Below are 18,412 nucleotides of genomic sequence, written 5' to 3'. Positions count from 1 at the left end.
ATTCCTTCATTCAAGCCTTTCCTTCCTTGGAGTAATTACCTGGCTGAAATTAAGTAATCACTGATCTAAATACCCCCCAACCCAACTCCCACAGTTTCACACACCCCACTTTCACCCACTTTGTACCACCCACTTTCATTCATATGTTTAAATCCACACAGCCTTCCTCTCCTATCCATCATTCATTGTACCAGCCACTTTCATCACTACTATAACACCTATCATCTAAAAGCACTAAGTGATCTTTGCACTTTGATTAGAGAACACTGTTAATCATTCAGCCCAGGTAGCACAGTAGAAAGGAAAACGCCTCAGTCCAGGCAGCACACAGCAGTGTATTCCCCATCCCATTACCCCACTGTTACAGTGAGACAACATGGCTGAGAAAGACCCAGAGGGGATTATAGCTACAGACCCCAGCAACAATGATGATAGAAAATGCCTTATTATCCGGAAGCTTCTGAAGTTCAACCCTAAAGAAGTGTTTACGTGGTGAGTCTATGAGGAGAGAAAACTCAATTAGAAAGAGAGAGAGAGATGTTATAATAGTGATGATCTGGATCCCACATGGCACCCTATCCATTATATAGTGCACTACTTTTAACCAACTCCCTATGGGCTCTGGTCAAAAGTAGAGCACTATATAGGGAATGAGGTACCATTTGGGACATATAGTGATGTAGTGGAGGTCTTTCAATGTCCAAGAATGTGTCCACTGTCCAGTAGCCTAGTCCGAGTTGTGTATGTCCCTGGCAGCTAGCATACAGTAGCCTGGACGGAGTTGTGTTGAAACTCTAATGAAGGCTATAGGGCCAAAACATGTTGCTTTTACCAATAAAGACACAGCTTAATCAATGTCCACTGTCTTCCAAGAATTGCTGAATTTCCTCTTCACGTATACCTTTGTCCTAACAGGCAGCTGGTGAAGACAGTTGCTATGGGTCAGGGTTTGGCTGCTCTCATCTGCGGCACAGCAGTAACATCCCAGTACCTGGCTTCAGACTACCTCGTGGACGCGCCCATGCTTCAGAGCTTTATGAGCTACACACTGCTCTGCCTCACCTACACCACCGCTCTGCTGTTCAGAACAGGTACACACACACACTCTCAGGCACACCAACGTGCTGTTCTGAAGAACAGGTAGTCTCTCTCACACACACACTCACGCACACCAATGTTCTGCTTTGAAGAACAGGTAGTCTCTCTCACACACACACACCACCCCAGGGTGGTCCTCGTCAGAATATTACATTTGTCAAGTCTATAAAATGTCATAATTGTGTAGCAGTGCAATAACCTCCAGGCTACCCTCTCCTAACGTGCTGTAGGGGATGAAAATATGTTTCCAATTTTAAAGAAGAGGTGGTGGAAGTATCTCCTACTAGGCTTGGTGGACGTCGAGGCTAACTACACTGTGGTTAAGGCTTACCAGTACACCACACTCACCAGTATACAGGTCAGAACTACGAGAGGGTGTGTGTGTGTGTGTATGTCTGTATGTTTTTGTTTTGTGTGTGTGCAAGCTTGCGTGCCTGCTTGCCTGCCTGTGGGTGTGGGTGTATGCGTGCGTGTGTGCTGAGTTACAGTAGGGCAAAAAAGTATTTAGTCAGCCACCAATTGTGCAAGTTCTCCCACTTAAAAATATGAGAGAGGCCTGTAATTTTCATCATAGGTACAGTTCAACTATGACTATGACAGATTTTTAATGAATTTATTTTCAAATTATGGTGGAAAATAAGTATTTGGTCACCTACAAACAAGCAAGATTTCTGGCTCTCACAGACCCAATACACACAAGAGGCTCCTCTGTCCTCCACTCGTTACCTGTATTAATGGCACCTGTTTGAACTTGTTATCAGTATAAAAGACACCTGTCCACAACCTCAAACAGTCACACTCCAAACTCCACTATGGCCAAGACCAAAGAGCTGTCAAAGGACACCAGAAACAAAATTATAGACCTGCACCAGGCTGGGAAGACTGAATCTGCAATAGGTAAGCAGCTTGGTTTGAAGAAATCAACTGTGGGAGCAATTATTAGGAAATGGAAGACATACAAGACCACTGATAATCTCCCTCGATCTGGGGCTCCACGCAAGATCTCACCCCGTGGGGTCAAAATGATCACAAGAACGGTTAGCAAAAATCCCAGAACCACACGGGGGGACCTAGTGAATGACCTGCAGAGAGCTGGGACCAAAGTAACAAAGCCTACCATCAGTAACACACTACGCCGCCAGGGACTCAAATCCTGCAGTGCCAGACGTGTCCCCCTGCTTAAGCGAGTACATGTCCAGGCCCATCTGAAGTTTGCTAGAGAGCATCTGGATGATCCAGAAGAAGATTGGGAGAATGTCATAAGGTCAGATGAAACCAAAATATAACTTTTTGGTAAAAACTCAACTCGTCGTGTTTGGAGGACAAAGAATGCTGAGTTGCATCCAAAGAACACCATACCTACTGTGAAGCATGGGGTTGGAAACATCATGCTTTGGGGCTGTTTTTATGCAAAGGGACCAGGACGACTGATCCGTGTAAAGGAAAGAATGAATGGCTCCATGTAATTGTGAGATTTTGAGTGAAAACCTCCTTCCACCAGCAAGGGCATTGAAGATGAAACGTGACTGGGTCTTTCAGCATGACAATGATCCCAAACACACCGCCTGGGCAACGAAGGAGGGGCTTCGTAAGAAGCATTTCAAGGTCTTTGGAGGGAGTTGAAAGTCCGTGTTGCCCAGCAACAGCCCCAAAACATCACTGCTCTAGAGGAGATCTGCATGGAGGAATGGGCCAAAATACCAGCAACATTTTGTGTGAAAACCTTGTGAAGACTTACAGAAAATGTTTGACCTCTGTCATTGCCAACAAAGGGTATATAACAAAGTATTGAGATCAACTTTTGTTATTGACCAAATACTTATTTTCCACCATAATTTGCAAATAAATTCATTAAAAATCCTACAATGTGATTTTCTGGATTTTTTTTCTCATTTTGTCTGTCATAGTTGAAGTGTACCTATGATGAAAATTACAGCCCACTCTCATCTTTAAGTGGGAGAACTTGCACAATTGGTGGCTGACTAAATACTTTTTTGCCCCACTGTATGTCCGTGGCAAATAAAATAAAATTTTATTGGTCACATACACATGGTTAGCAGATGTTATTGCGAGTGTAGCGAAATGCTTGCGCTTCTAGTTCTGACAATGCAGCAATATCTAACATGTAATCTAACAATTCCACAACAACTACCTAATCCACACAAATCTAAGTAAAGGAATTGAATAAGAATATATACATTTAAATATATGGATGAGCAATGACAGAGCGGCATAGGCAAGATGCAATAGATGGTATAAAATACAGTATATACAGTGCCTTGCGAAAGTATTCGGCCCCCTTGAACCTTGCGACCTTTTGCCACATTTCAGGCTTCAAACATAAAGATATAAAACTGTATTTTTTTGTGAATAATCAACAACAAGTGGGACACAATCATGAAGTGGAACGACATTTATTGGATATTTCAAACTTTTTTAACAAATCAAAAACTGAAAAATTGGGCGTGCAAAATTATTCAGCCCCCTTAAGTTAATACTTTGTAGCGCCACCTTTTGCTGCGATGACAGCTGTAAGTCGCTTGGGGTATGTCTCTATCAGTTTTGTACATCGAGAGACTGACATTTTTTCCCATTCCTCCTTGCAAAACAGCTCGAGCTCAGTGAGGTTGGATGGAGAGCATTTGTGAACGGCAGTTTTCAGTTCTTTCCACAGATTCTCGATTGGATTCAGGTCTGGACTTTGCCTTGGCCATTCTAACACCTGGATATGTTTATTTTTGAACCATTCCATTGTAGATTTTGCTTTATGTTTTGGATCATTGTCTTGTTGGAAGACAAATCTCCGTCCCAGTCTCAGGTCTTTTGCAGACTCCATCAGGTTTTCTTCGAGAATGGTCCTGTATTTGGCTCCATCCATCTTCCCATCAATTTTAACCATCTTCCCTGTCCCTGCTGAAGAAAAGCAGGCCCAAACCATGATGCTGCCACCACCATGTTTGACAGTGGGGATGGTGTGTTCAGGGTGATGAGCTGTGTTGCTTTTACGCCAAACATAACATTTTGCATTGTTGCCAAAAAGTTCAATTTTGGTTTCATCTGACCAGAGCACCTTCTTCCACATGTTTGGTGTGTCTCCCAGGTGGCTTGTGGCAAACTTTAAACAACACTTTTTATGGATATCTTTAAGAAATGGCTTTCTTCTTGCCACTCTTCCATAAAGGCCAGATTTGTTCAATATACGACTGATTGTTGTCCTATGGACAGAGTTTCCCACCTCAGCTGTAGATCTCTGCAGTTCATCCAGAGTGATCATGGGCCTCTTGGCTGCATCTCTGATCAGTCTTCTCCTTGTATGAGCTGAAAGTTTAGAGGGACGGCCAGGTCTTGGTAGATTTGCAGTGGTCTGATACTCCTTCCATTTCAATATTATCGCTTGCACAGTGCTCCTTGGGATGTTTAAAGCTTGGGAAATCTTTTTGTATCCAAATCCGGCTTTAAACTTCTTCACAACAGTATCTCGGACCTGCCTGGTGTGTTCCTTGTTCTTCATGATGCTCTCTGCGCTTTTAACGGACCTCTGAGACTATCACAGTGCAGGTGCATTTATACAGAGACTTGATTACACACAGGTGGATTGTATTTATCATCATTAGTCATTTAGGTCAACATTGGATCATTCAGAGATCCTCACTGAACTTCTGGAGAGAGTTTGCTGCACTGAAAGTAAAGGGGCTGAATAATTTTGCACGCCCAATTTTTCAGTTTTTGATTTGTTAAAAAAGTTTGAAATATCCAATAAATGTCGTTCCACTTCATGATTGTGTCCCACTTGTTGTTGATTCTTCACAAAAAAATACAGTTTTATATCTTTATGTTTGAAGCCTGAAATGTGGCAAAAGGTCGCAAAGTTCAAGGGGGCCGAATACTTTCGCAAGGCACTGTACATATGAGGTGAGTAATGCAAGATGTGTAACATTATTAAAGTGGCATTATTAAAGTGACTAGTGATCCATTTATTAAAGTGGCCAATGATTTCAAGGCTGTATGTAGGCAGCAGCTTCTCTGGTTTAGTGATGGCTGTTTAACAGTCTGATGGCATTGAGATAGAAGCTGTTTTTCAGTCTCTCGTTCCCAGCTTTGATGCACCTGTACTGACCTTGCCTTCTGGACTTATGTGACTATTCTGGTGTGTCTCTCTGTCTTCCAGCTGCTGGACTGTTTTGTGATCCCTGTGTTGATGATACTCTCCTGCTGGTTCCTGAAGACGTGCTACAGACCTGTGCACTACGTCTCTGTGTGTGTCTGTCTGCTGGGGGTGGGGGCCATGGTGGGAGCTGACCTACTGGCTGGACGAGACCTGGGATCCAGTAAGAACCCACACCGTTCATGAATTAATTACTTTAATCTCTCAGTTCATATAATAAATAGTAACATATTGACCTCATCTCTTTCCTCATCCTCCTCTTCTATCTATCTCCTCTCCTGCCTCTATCCTTTCCTCCCTCTCTCCTAGCCTCAGACATTCTGCTAGGTGATGGCTTGGTCCTGCTCAGTGCCAGTCTATATGCTGTGTCTAACGTGTGTCAGGAGTACACCGTCAAACACCTCAGCAGAGTGGAGTTCCTAGGCATGGTCGGCCTGTTTGGCACACTCATCAGTGGCATACAACTGTAAGTGTGTGTGTGCACATGTATCTGCATGTGGATGTGTGTGCATGTTCGGGGAGAAGGTAGTAGAATGGGAATGTGGTTGATTTGAGTGATCTGCTGTGTTGCTACAGGGGCGTTCTGGAGCATAACAGTGTGGCAAACATCCAATGGGACTGGAGAATCGGTTAGTACCACATGAAATAAAATATACAGGGAACTGCCAAAATGAAGGAAACACTTTAGTAAATTAGGGATTCAAAGTATATTGAAAGCAAGTTCTTCCACACAGGTGTGGCTCCTACGTTAATTAAGCAATTAACGTCCCATCATGCTTAAGGTCATGTATAAAAATGCAGAGTTTCCCATTATTTTACCTACCATGGCTAGAAGAAGAGATCTCAGTGACTTTGAAAGAGGGGTCTCAAAGGAGCATAGGGGGTTTAAAGGGTGTGTGTGTCTCAGTCACCAAATCTCAATCCAATTGAAAACTTATGGGAGATTCTGGAGCGGTTCCCAACACAGCATTTTCCATCAACAAAACAACAAATTATGTCATTTCTCATGGAAGAATGGTGTCGTATCCCTCCTATATAGTTCCAGATGTTTGTAGAATATATTCTAATGCACACTGAAGCTGTTGTGGCGGCTCGTGGTGGCCCAACGCCCTACTAAGACACTTTATGTTAGTGTTTCCTTTATTTTGGCAGTTACCTGTACATTTGTTGATATTTTGTATGTATTTTTTTATTGAACAGATAGGACAGCGTAAAAGAAGGAAAGTAAGGAGAGGGTTTGTTACAAAGAAGCTGTGGGTCTGGGATTCGGTAGTGTTAACCACTAGACCACCTCAGGCCACCGGTTATTACCTCTCTCTTAGGATTACAGAAGTGGTGGTGGCAAGGTTACAGAGAGTACAGAATGTCTGCTGTGTCAGCTTCCAGAGGAACAGTTTCCACAGCTCTTTGCTGCTCTTTATCTTGTGTTTTATTGGATCTGCAAAAGTTGATCTTCCTTGTTTATAATAATTTTTGCCCTGTATAATGTTTGTGTTTTTCTGTTCAGGCCTATTGTTCTCTGACTATGCCCAGTGTATAAGTAGAAGATATTAGTACTTTGTTGATTCCAACTTGGGAAATTGTTTTATCACCACAAGCATCATCAACGATTACACAGACAAGGATCAATAATATTCAGATATGAACACATAATAAAATATAAAAAAGACAGATGCACATTAGGAGCGATAAGAAAGAAATATTAGAAATGCTGTTGTCTGCCATACTCTGGGAAAACAATGTTCATTTTATCATGTATAATTCTTCTCTCCCCAGGCCTGCTGTTTGCTGGCTATGCCCTGTGTATGTACACCCTGTACAGCTGTATGCCCATAGTGGTCAAGAAGACCAGTGCTACAGCAGTCAACCTCTCCCTGCTCACTGCAGACCTCCTCAGCCTCTTCTGTGGCCTGTTTCTCTTTCAATACACGGTTAGTACACACACAGCACACACACACTGGGGATAGTAGGTACAGTAGGTTGAGCCATTTGACAGTTCAGTTACTGATTGTGTTTCTCAATAGATAAAGAGACTAGTTAATCAATGATTTGATGACTCCAATGATGGATGATAGATTGATTGATTGCTGCAGTACTATGTCTGTACTCACTGTAATCTCTTTCAAACTAGTCTATTCTAATCCCTGTGCGATCAAGGAGGCAGTTGTGATAAGAACAGAAACAGAGATAGCAGGATCCATCCCACTAGAGCTGTCCTGTTATTTTAAAACATCTTAGTCCTGAAGAGAAATGGTCACCGTGACCCTGTTCAGTGTGTTGATGACTGTTAATGTGTAATCTCATATAGCACATCTGGTGTGTGTGTAGTTCTCAGGTTTGTACATGGTGTCTCTGGTGATCATCCTAGTGGGCTTCGTCGCATTCAACACCGTGGCAACGACCCCTGACCCTGCAGACCCCATCGCCCCCTCCGTGGACTGGGAGGAGGGCGGCTACGACAACCCTGATGACATCATCGAAGAAGTGGTGGTGGCGGTTTTGGAAGAGGAAGAGGGTGAACACACAGGGGTGTCATGGAATCAGAGAACACAGAATAAGGAAGTACCGGCAGAGGGACGGAGTACCAAGATGTGATCTGATCTACTAGACGAGCACTTCCCAACTGTCTATAACTGTTAAACTCCTTGTCTCCTTTCTTTAATTTGTGCCATTCTAATACATCTACAGATTGACAGGTGTATATATGTACAGTATAGGTGTGTTGTAATATTTGTCCACTAGTTGACTTGGCAGGAAGAATAATAAATGTTTTATTCCACATTCATTGTGGGGTGTGTCAAGTTAATGAGTGAGTCTTCATTGATATCAAACCTGGTTGAGCATTAACCCAATTAAGAAAAATATTTTAACATAAATAATATTATATGCAGGGCTCAATGCGTGCAACACTACCTAATTAAATTATTATTATTTGAGACAACAAAACAAAAAACACAATCGAAGAATGGGACCCTCGTTTTTTTAATGAAGAAACGTTGAGTATTTACACGTCATGTCCTCGCGTTGCTTCACTCTTCCGGTAGGTAGAGAGCTGTCCGTAGTGCTGAAACAGTTATTAGCACGCGCACAACGTTGTTTACAAACATCGGATCTGATCAGCTCAGCTCATCAAATCTATGGACAGAACGTTTGTTTTTCCCGAGCTAGTGCTAGTCAAATACTTTATTATAAACAGTTAGCGAACTAATAGTCTGCTTTGTGATTCACTCTATATATGATACTAAACAAGGCACGGAAGCAATGCTACTGAACTGCTTTGGGACAAATAATAATTTACATGTAGACACCTCCTCCGTGCGTTTACAGACAGTTGAGATATAATAAGGTAGACTGCATGCAAATGTTTTTCTTAACCCTCTCCCTCTGTCAATCATCCGTCTTTTTCCCTGACTCCTAAACTGTCTAACCAGCAATGACCGATAGACAGACTACCAGGCTATAGAGCTTGCACAGGCCCCATATGGAAAACAATCATGAAAATGAAATAAGAATATTGTAAAGCAGAAGAACATTATTTGTACAAACATCTAAGAAGTAATCTAACAAGGATCTCGTAAAATGTATGTTTTTCCTTATATGTCAGTGCTGTATTGTATATGTGTATATGTATTGTATATGTGTTAACTTATATGCCTTATATGACATACACAATTGAATACATTATTGTGGTGCATTTTCTAAAAAGATATTGTAAGACATATTTGAGACAAAATATATGAATTATGTTCTGAGAATGTAACCTCTACAAAATAAACGTTTTCTTATGGGTTTCACCTAGTTTTTTACAAGTCAACATATAAAAACATGACAATTACTATGAGAAAAAATAAAGTATTTGCATATAAATGTTCAAGTATGAGTTTCCATGGTTAAGGCTGGGCAGAACCTCTTACTGAACTGTTCATTTATCTACAGCTATGCCTTGGTCTCCCATCCAGGGTTTTAACCAAACCCAGGCCTATTTAGCTTTGATATTTTTCACTGACTACTACCAATGTGCCATCATGAGAATGATTGTTGCGAGATCTCCACTTAATAACTAAATAGAGTCACTGCTGCTATCAGTCATTCCTCCTCCCCTCCTCCTCTTCTCTCACTCAGTTGATGCCCCTAGTTTGCATAATATACAACCTTAGAATATAAAACTGATAAAGTTTTCCTGATTCTTTCCCAGACTCTGGAGTGATCATGGACCCACGGTCTGAGGGATCCGACCCCCGGTCCGAGGGAACTGACTACGTTCCCAACAGTATTCCCTATGTTCCGGAGCACAGGTCTGAGCTGTGTGTGTCAGAGGCTCACAGCCAGCAGCTACTGGGTATGCTCAGATCGTTCAGAGAGCGAGGCCTACTGTTTGACTTCACTATAACAGTCCAGGACCAGACCTTCCCCTGTCACCGCTGTGTCCTGGCAGCCTGCAGCGACTTCTTCAGGTTGGCGTGTGTGGGTTTGTGTGTGCGTGCATCTGTACGTGTGTGTGTGTGCTCTAAAGGTTCTCTGTCTGCAGGGCCATGTTTGAGTTGGACATGCGTGAGTGTGGTGATAGGATGGTAACCCTGGGTAACCAGTCCCCAGAAGCCGTGCGCTGCTTCCTGGACTTCTGTTACTCTGGAGAGATGGTCGTCACCCACGAAAACGTAGACATGCTGTTTCAGCTCGCCTCTTTCCTACAGGTACACTACATCAGGGGTAACCCTTACCCTAATGGCACCCTACCCTATGCCCTACATAGTGCACTATTTTTGACCAAAGCCCTATGGACCATGGTCAAAAGTAGTGCACTATCAATGGAAGAGGGTGGCATTTGGAACAAACACTAGATCTGGGTCAGATGCATACTGTATGTCAAATCCATTCAGAAACTTGAGAGGTGATGTTGATATATTGACTGGTGTTCCATTTCCCAGGTGTCTGTGCTCTTCAGAGCATGCAGTGACTTCCTGACAGGAACCCTGGAGCTCTCCAACTGCCTGATGCTATTGGCCCTCGCCGAGGGATATGGCTCCGCTTCCCTCCTCCAGCAGGCCAATGAGTTTGTAGTTCAGAACTTCCACGACCTCTCAATGACTACAGACTTCCTGGATATGCCGGTGAGCCACTCTGATAAGTTTCCATTGTCATTCATTGAGACTCATAAAAAGATGTTTGTGCATTGAAATAAAAGGGCCCTAGCACACCTGATTCAACATATCAGCTCATCATCAAGTTGAATTAGGTGTGTTAGTGCTAAGGTAAATACATCCCTCTGTGTCTCACTTTAGCTTTTCAGAAAGTCACTATCCACTCTGTCACTCCCCCAAACCCTTTTCTCCTGAAGTGTGCATGGGTCCACTCCCCCTGAAGGATTTAAAAGCATTGGATTGCTTTTAAATCCTAACGTTGTATATAGACTCTTTTTTTCTACTGTGTTATTGACTTGTTTATTGTTTACTCCATGTGTAACTCTGTGTTGTTGTCTGTTCACACTGCTATGCTTTATCTTGGCCAGGTCGCAGTTGTAAATGAGAACTTGTTCTCAACTAGCCTACCTGGTTAAATAAAGGTGAAATAAAAATTAGAAATAAATAAATAAAACCGTTGGGAAACACTGATTTACTTCCTGTCCTCCCAGTTGGGCGTGCTCGAGTTATGTCTGGGTTCGGACAGTCTGAGCGTGCCCAGTGAGGAGGTGGCGGTGAGGTCATCCCTGAGGTGGACAAGTCACGACCTCCAGACCAGACAGAGGCTGTTGCCACGGCTCCTAGCACTGCTACGGCTACATCACATACCCACACACACCCTGCAGGTACACACACGCATGCAGGATCAGGCGCAGGCATGCCCCCCCCCCACACACACACACACAAATACACATATGCATGGTTATTCTTACCAGTCAAAATGTATTATGTATGTGTGTTCAGGCCCTGGCCCGGACTGAGAATCTCCTCTCAGGGGACCAACTCTGTGTTAGTCTGGTCAGTGATGCAGTGAGTAGACAGACACAGCTCAGTGGTCTACTGCCAGATGCCAGACCAGCCACCACACAGTCTTACATCTACATCCACAAGACAGAGGAGAACGGAGATATACACCACAGCTTCTGTTACTGCCTGGACACAGACCAATGGAGAGAGCTACCTCAGGGCCCGGGGGCGGGTTTTAGTATGACCCCTGACCCCGCAGGCTCTTCCCTCACCAGCTACGCCGAGAAGGTATACAAACACAAACACACATGCACACACACACAGGCAGTAACACATAGTGGAGTGGTACAACTGAATTTACGCTTCGATCAACTATCATTATTTTATATCTCCTCTCCTCTCTTTAAGTTGTTTGTGACAGGTGGTTGTCGGGGCAACTGTTGTCGCACGGTGCGTCTTCACGTGGCAGAGCCGTTCCATGATGCGACAGCGGAGGTTTGGTGCTACTGCCCAGTCACACACACCTGCACTCCTGCCCCGGACATGGGGAAACCCCGTACCATGCACACAGCCATCACCACCCTGGACAGACTGTATGTGCTAGGAGGGAGGACCAGAGGAGAAAGGGAGGGGACTCCTAGCCTAATGGAGGTGAGAATGAAGATGATGATGATGATTATGATGGTTCTGATGATGATAATGATCGTCTGTAGGTGGAGTACTACGACCCCCTGGCCAAAACCTGGACCTCCGTCAGCCCTCTGCCCACTGCTATCTACTACCCAGGTACGGAACACACACACAGAAACATACATACACAAATGCACACAGACACACAGACACCCACACACAAATATAGAAACCCACACACACATACACACACATACCTCTAACCCTCCCTGTGTCCTCGTATTACCCAGAATCCAGTGCGTGCGGCAGCATCATCTACACATTGGGTTCGTCAGTGGAGATATCGGACTCCTTCAACCCTTCGCTGGACTGTTTCCTGCGCTACGATGCTGTTTCTGACCAGTGGAGCCACCTGGTGGCAGAGTTTGGTCAGTTTTTCCACGCCACCCTGGTCAAGGCTGTGTCCGTCAACAACATTTTACACCTCTGTGACTTGTCTACGTATAAGGTGACTGACTTGTTGATTGACTGGTTGATTGATTGATTATTTGATTGATTGATGTCTCCATCTATAAGTCTTTATATTTATTCCTCCTTCATTTAATCAGGCAGATCCTATTGACATAGATACAGTACTTGGGGACTTTGTCATTAAAACAACCTTGACAACTATTCTACGAAACACCAACTCACCACACCTGACCAGTCTGAGTCCTGTGTTCTGTGTTCTGTCCAGGTGTACAGTTTCTGTCCAGAGACGTGTGTGTGGCAAGGGGAGGGGTCGTTCGAGTGTGCCGGGTTCAACGCAGGCTCCGTGGGCGTGGCCAACCGAATCTACATCCTGGGAGGAGACTACTCACCTGATGAGATCACTGACGAAGTCCAAGTGTACCACAGTGGGCGGGGCCAGTGGGAGGAAGTGACACCAATGCCACGGCCCCTGACAGAGTTTCACTGTCAGGTCATCAGCTTCAACAGATACAGAGACCCCTGGGGAGGAAGGGACATGTAACACACACGCAAACACTACCTGGGGACTAAAAGCTGCACTCCGCATCAATAAAATACATTTTGTTTTGTCATACCTCAAGTATTTATTAGTTTTATTACATTTTATGTTATATATTTATTTATAAACTGGGTGGTCGAGCCCTGAATGCTGATTGTCTGACAGCCATGGTATATCAGACCGTATACCATGGGTATGACAAAACGTGTATTTTTTACTGCTCTAATTACATTGGTAACCAGTTTATAATAGCAATAAGGGACCTCAGGGATTTGTGGTATATGGCCAATATACCATGGCTAAGGGCTGTATCTCCACGTTGCGTCGTGCCTAAGAACAGCCCTTAGCCATTGTATATTGGCCATATACCACAACCCCTTGTGCCTTATCAAATAAAATCAAATGTTATTGGTTACATACACATATTTAGCAGATGTTATTGTGGGTGTAGCGAAATACTTGTGTTCCTAGCTCCAACAGTGCAGTATTATCTAACGATTCACAACAATACACACAAATCTAAAAGTAAAAGAATGGAATTAAGAAATATATGATTTGGACAAGCAATGTCTTTGTGGCATTGACTAAAATACAGTAGAATAGAATACAGTATATACATATGAAATGAGTAAAGCAGTATGTAAACATTATTAAAGTGACTAGTGTTAAATGATTAAAGTGACCAGTGATTCCATGTCTATGTATATAGGGCAGCAGCCTCTGAGGTGCAGGGTTGAGTAACTGGATGTTAGACGGCTAGTGATGGCTATTTAACATTCTGATGGCCTTGAGATAGAAGCTGTTTTTCAGTCTCTCGGTCCCAGCTTTGATGTACCTGTACTGACCTTGCATTCTGGATGGTAGCGGGGTGAACAGGCAATGGCTCGGGTGGTTGATGTCCTTGTTGATCTTTTTGGCCTTCCTGTGACATTGGGTTGGGTGCTGTAGGTGTCCTGGAGGACAGGCAGTGTGCCCCCTGATGATGTGTTGGGCAGACCGCACCACCCTCTGGAGAGCCTTGCGGTTGCGCGCAGTGCAGTTGCCATGCCAGGCGGTGATACAGCCCGACAGGATGCTCTCAATTGTGCATCTGTAGAAGTTTGTGAGGGTCTTAGGGACCAAACCAAATTGCTTCAGCCTCCTGAGGTTGAAGAGGCGCTGTTGCGCCTTCTTCACTACACTGTCTGTGTGGGTGGACCATTTCAGATGGTCAGTGATGTGTACGCAGAGGAACTTGAAGCTTTTCACTGTCATCCACTGCGGTCCCGTCGAAGTGAAACGGGGCGTGCTCCCTCTGCTGTTTCCTGCTTAATTGAAACATTTTCTATTTCCAATAATGCTATTTGGGTTCAAAGCTACAGTAGAGGTTTCTGAGTCTACTGGCCCACAGACTTATCTTTGTTGTTTCTGGACATGTCTGATTACCTGACTAAGGCTGTTGCAGCTGACATGTCATCTATTGTGGTGCAGGATCTATTAAAGAACTTTGTAAGTGCATTTTTCTGTGTGCAGGTTTTCAGTGTAACTGGACTGGGCCTGCCTTTACTATTTTAAAGTGAGACAGTGAGAGGCCACTGTCCCAGGTAACAAGTGTTACAACACCCTCTACTGGTAGACTATGGAATGTTTTTGTGCCAGAGTAGGCTTGTCTAGCCAAACACCACGTTGTAATGTTGAAATATTTGTAAACACTTGAGCAGAGGGCTAACCATTTGACATAAACATAATTTAATTATGATTCTACATAACTCACATTGTTGACTTTCTCAAAGCCAAAAACAAACAAACAGTTCAAATTGAATGAGGGCACCTGTGCTCCATGATCTATTGCCGAGTTTTCGCGGGAGATATTATAAGGTATTCTACTGTTCGGTGTCGTAGGCTACTAGATGACGGACGGATTCAACCATTTGACTGGATAGGGGTGTTCCACAATAGGATACGCTGTATGTTGTACGTGTTGTTTTTAGATGTGTCATGCAAATGTTTTATAGTATTATAATATTGTGCTACAATTAGGCATATTTCGTATACTCCAATTGTTAATTTAGATAGTATTCCTTCACCCCATCAACGAAACGGGGGTTGCTGTCCTCTTTTTGAGTTAAGCGTTCCTGTCCTGCTCCGGGGAGTGATGTCACTGATGGAATGTGATCGTTTCGCGAATCTCCCACCCTCACGAGTCAGTGTACTTTTCATTGCTTTTTTAATCATAAAACAGCTTGTTCCGCATAGACAAAGGCGATTGTTCGTAGAGAGACTATCAAAGAAAAGTACATTTTCGCTGTTAGTCTGCATTCTAGGACAGTTGCTCAATGGTTTATCATTAAACATTTTGTGGATCGAACAACATAGTTGGCTATATTTCAACTGGGTGACAATGATATAATGTCTAGTAGCTAAATGTTGACCTTTGTGACGTACGCTTTGCTGTAAACTAGAACGTCGACATTTATTTTCCTAAAATACCCCATTTTGTCGATTGAAGATAATCAGGACAGGGCTGCAGTCGAGCAAGGACAAGACATTTTGTTTGCATTTGATCTACAGCGACATACAACAATGTTAACCCAGGTATGTATGGTTTATTACATTCTTATTAGCATGCATTCTTGGTACATTCTTTCCAACGTGGTAAGAACAAACCAGGTTCCGTGTAAGCTGCTAGCCGCTTGCTGTGTGTGGTTTGTCCAGGGCGCGCGACTTGGACGCGGCAATGTTCTTTCCGCGTAGCATAAAGAAGAAAACCCCTCAAATGATGGTCAGCGAAGAAAGCATCAGCGATGGACTTCGCGTGAAACATATCCAGTAGTTTATTGTGTGTCCAAAAATCGTTGACACAACTTATTTTATTACTGCGCAGCATCGAGTCTAGGCTAGACTACAGAAGCCATGTCAAGAGGAATTCTATTGGGTCACCGAAATATTTGGTTCTCTGCTCATTGATTTACATTCCTAACTAAGTGAATGACAAATTAGATCAGTGAGTAGACTATGATGCCATTTGATCAAGCTCTCTAGTTTAGAGAAACTATTTGAAGAAGCGAAGGCTACATTTTATTAGCCTACTTCACCAGTCTAACCCACTGTCATTAATCTTTGGTGACCGCCCATCAGTCAGGTTACGATTAAGTATCATCTTCGTCGCCATCTTTAGATAAATGATCCTCTCCTGTCCTTAAAAGTCATTTTAAGTGATTTTTGGGCACCGTGTTTGTCTCGTTATGCGTTGATCAGTTCCTATGCAGACGACCCCTGTGTAGAGTACAGACATGAAGTCGATATTTTCCTGACTGTCAAGTCTCGGATGGGATGGTAATGACAATAAGACTAGCCAGCCTATAACGTTACACGAAAAGTTATATCTTGTTGAAATTACGCCTAGGCTACCTTTGCCGCTTGGAGAAACCGTCGAGACCGGCTTCGTTGTCTGTGTTTCTGTCATACGTTCGCCTACAGTCTGTTTCAGCCCTCGTTTCCACCCCTCCCCCATTAGCCCTTCCGCTCCGGCTTTAAACACTCCGATACAATGTTGCCATTAAGTAATACATAATGTCCAATCGAGTTGCAAGTTGCAAAAGTGTTGTAATAGCCTCTGTATATCAACACAGGTATATGCAATATTCACGAATCGTTCTTGGACTATAGGGTACGTCGTATTCCTGCTTTGTAGGCTATTTGGCTACACGTTTTTGAAATGGCTGTCCATTTTGTGTCATTCCCGTGTGAGGCCTTCTGAAAGTTTATTTCGATAATCTTAGCCTAAAGTTGTGTGTTCTTTCAAAGCACAACTCTAGATGTATTGCATACTCTTATTATTATTATTATTTCCACTTGCTCTATTGCTAAAACTGATTAAGCTATTAACACTCAGCACACCGGAAATCTATAACAACTAGAATGACCATGAGGGTCAGCAGTTATTTCAATTGTGTAACTATTCCATAATCAGTGGCGATAGTCATTGAGAAGCAATGTAAAAAATGAAAAATATTGAGTTAATAAAGCTGCATACAAACACGGTCTCTTGTTTTGCTTTCTTGAGTAAGACAACTCCAAAATGCAGGTGTTTCAGCCTAGCTCAGTGCTCTCTGTGGTGGTGGAGCGCCCAGCGGAAAATAGAGTTCGGAATGGTTGGTAATGTTTTCTAGTTGCGCCGTTATTGGCTCAGTGTTCTGTCACTCATGGGGACATTGCGTCACCGCAAATTCTACGGGGAGAGCTTGAAAATTCAAGCCCCTTGGTTGCTGCCATAGAGTTATATTAGAAGTGCCCATCGAAGAAGGCTCAGGGTCATTGGCCACAGATAAAATGGGGTCAAATCCCATTTAATCTACCCTAGCTTTGATTGGACTGATCATGTCAACATCATACTTTCAAAATCTTAGCTAGAAAGCTAGACAAGCAGTCATCATCATGAATCACGTTGACAATCTACTGGCAAATCCTTTTAAATTCTTGTCATATGAAGGGAAATTAGAAAACATCTGTATGAAAAGGGTCTGAATACATGAGAATTGTGCATCACATAACGCTGTTAAACTGGGATTACTGGGGAAATCAACGTTGTGGCTCAGCTAGACATATAGACGAGCCATCAACCTTCACAACCAACAACGGGAGGAGAATAGGTACGTGCTTGACAGAATTATAGCATATATTAAATTGTGGCAATTGTGGGACAGCACTGCGAGGCCATGACGAGTCGGCCGACTCCTTGAACCCAGGCGTTTTCAGGTGTATTTTTGAGACCATGCGTGAAGGAGATTACAGGCTACAAAGGCATTATGACGACCAACCCATTTTTAAGGGTACATCAAGCACAATCCAAAACAAACATTTGGATTGTATGTATGAAGTGTACAGAGAAGCTATAGCGAAGGAGATGTCTGAGACTCCTTTTGCATCTGTACAGGTAGATGAGACCACCGACGTCTCCAGTAAATCACATATGGTAATAGTGCTGCGCTACATGTTAGGGAAAGGAGGATACCTAGTCAGTTGTCCAACTGAATGTATTCAACTGAAATGTGTCTTCCGCATTTAACCCAACCCCTCTGAATCAGAGAGGTGCGGGGGGCTGCCTTAATTCGACATCCACGTCTTCAGCGCCAGACAACAGTGTGTGTGAGAGTCCTAGCGCCACTGAATGTCAAGGAGAAGCTGTTTCCACAAACCTACGATGGTGCAGCAGTGATGAGTGGTAATGTACGTGGTGTCCAAACGGTACTGAAGGAGACTTACCCAAACGTGCAATTTGTGCACTGTTATGCACACCAAGTGAATCTAACACTTCAGCAACTTTGTGCTGGGAGAGTGAGCGTGCTTAGTGTTTTCTGCAGACCTATCCTCCTTTTTCACTGGCTCACCCAAAAGACTCTCCGCTCTCATGGAATCAACAAACAGACAGGTCCCCAGGCCACCGGGTACACGATGGAATTTCAAAAGCAGAACCGTCAACGCTGTGTGGGAGGACCGTGAGACACTGGCCCAGTGCATGGAGGACATCCGCACGCAGCCTGGATGGGATGAGATCACCATCAGCGAGGCTTATGGTTATTTTCCTTGGTCATGCCAGAGGTG

General features: G+C 43.5%; 3 protein-coding genes across 5 annotated transcripts in view; all 3 read left to right on the top strand.

Annotated features, from left to right (window-relative positions):
• Positions 1-149: 149 nt before the first annotated feature.
• Positions 150-8,048, top strand: LOC112266995 (solute carrier family 35 member F2-like). Its single transcript, XM_024444985.2, has 8 exons — positions 150-492; positions 916-1,091; positions 1,329-1,456; positions 5,267-5,426; positions 5,573-5,729; positions 5,840-5,892; positions 7,040-7,194; positions 7,592-8,048. Exons 1-8 carry the CDS (start codon positions 377-379, stop codon positions 7,856-7,858), a joined length of 1,212 nt encoding a protein of 403 aa, XP_024300753.1. The 5' UTR covers positions 150-376; the 3' UTR covers positions 7,859-8,048.
• An 83-nt stretch (positions 8,049-8,131) lies between these two features.
• On the top strand, positions 8,132-12,953 carry kbtbd3 (kelch repeat and BTB (POZ) domain containing 3). 2 transcript variants are annotated; one of them, XM_024444984.2, is made up of 10 exons: positions 8,132-8,609; positions 9,459-9,717; positions 9,792-9,957; positions 10,192-10,374; positions 10,896-11,069; positions 11,188-11,478; positions 11,599-11,841; positions 11,904-11,976; positions 12,111-12,328; positions 12,557-12,953. In XM_024444984.2, the coding sequence occupies exons 2-10, from the start codon at positions 9,473-9,475 to the stop codon at positions 12,830-12,832; spliced, it is 1,869 nt and encodes a 622-aa protein (XP_024300752.1). In that variant the 5' UTR covers positions 8,132-8,609; positions 9,459-9,472; the 3' UTR covers positions 12,833-12,953. The 2 variants fall into 2 exon arrangements, with proteins under 2 accessions (XP_024300752.1, XP_024300751.1); XM_024444983.2 differs by having other exon boundaries at positions 8,132-8,844.
• Positions 12,954-14,652: 1,699 nt separating this feature from the next.
• Positions 14,653-18,412, top strand: part of LOC112238829 (PHD finger protein 13) — a 14,530-nt gene continuing 10,770 nt past the window's right edge. Inside the window, exons 1-2 of one of the 2 annotated variants that reach the window (XM_042297339.1) lie at positions 14,653-15,011; positions 15,318-15,403. In XM_042297339.1, coding sequence (XP_042153273.1) covers positions 15,392-15,403 — 12 coding nt within the window. In that variant the 5' untranslated portion in view covers positions 14,653-15,011; positions 15,318-15,391. The other variant, XM_042297338.1, reaches the window with a different exon arrangement.

This window comes from Oncorhynchus tshawytscha, linkage group LG14 (genome assembly GCF_018296145.1).
Source record: "Oncorhynchus tshawytscha isolate Ot180627B linkage group LG14, Otsh_v2.0, whole genome shotgun sequence".
NCBI classification, from domain to species: domain Eukaryota; kingdom Metazoa; phylum Chordata; class Actinopteri; order Salmoniformes; family Salmonidae; genus Oncorhynchus; species Oncorhynchus tshawytscha.
The sequence above is the reverse complement of the archived record's forward strand: the minus strand, read 5'-3'. Positions and strand labels throughout refer to the sequence as shown.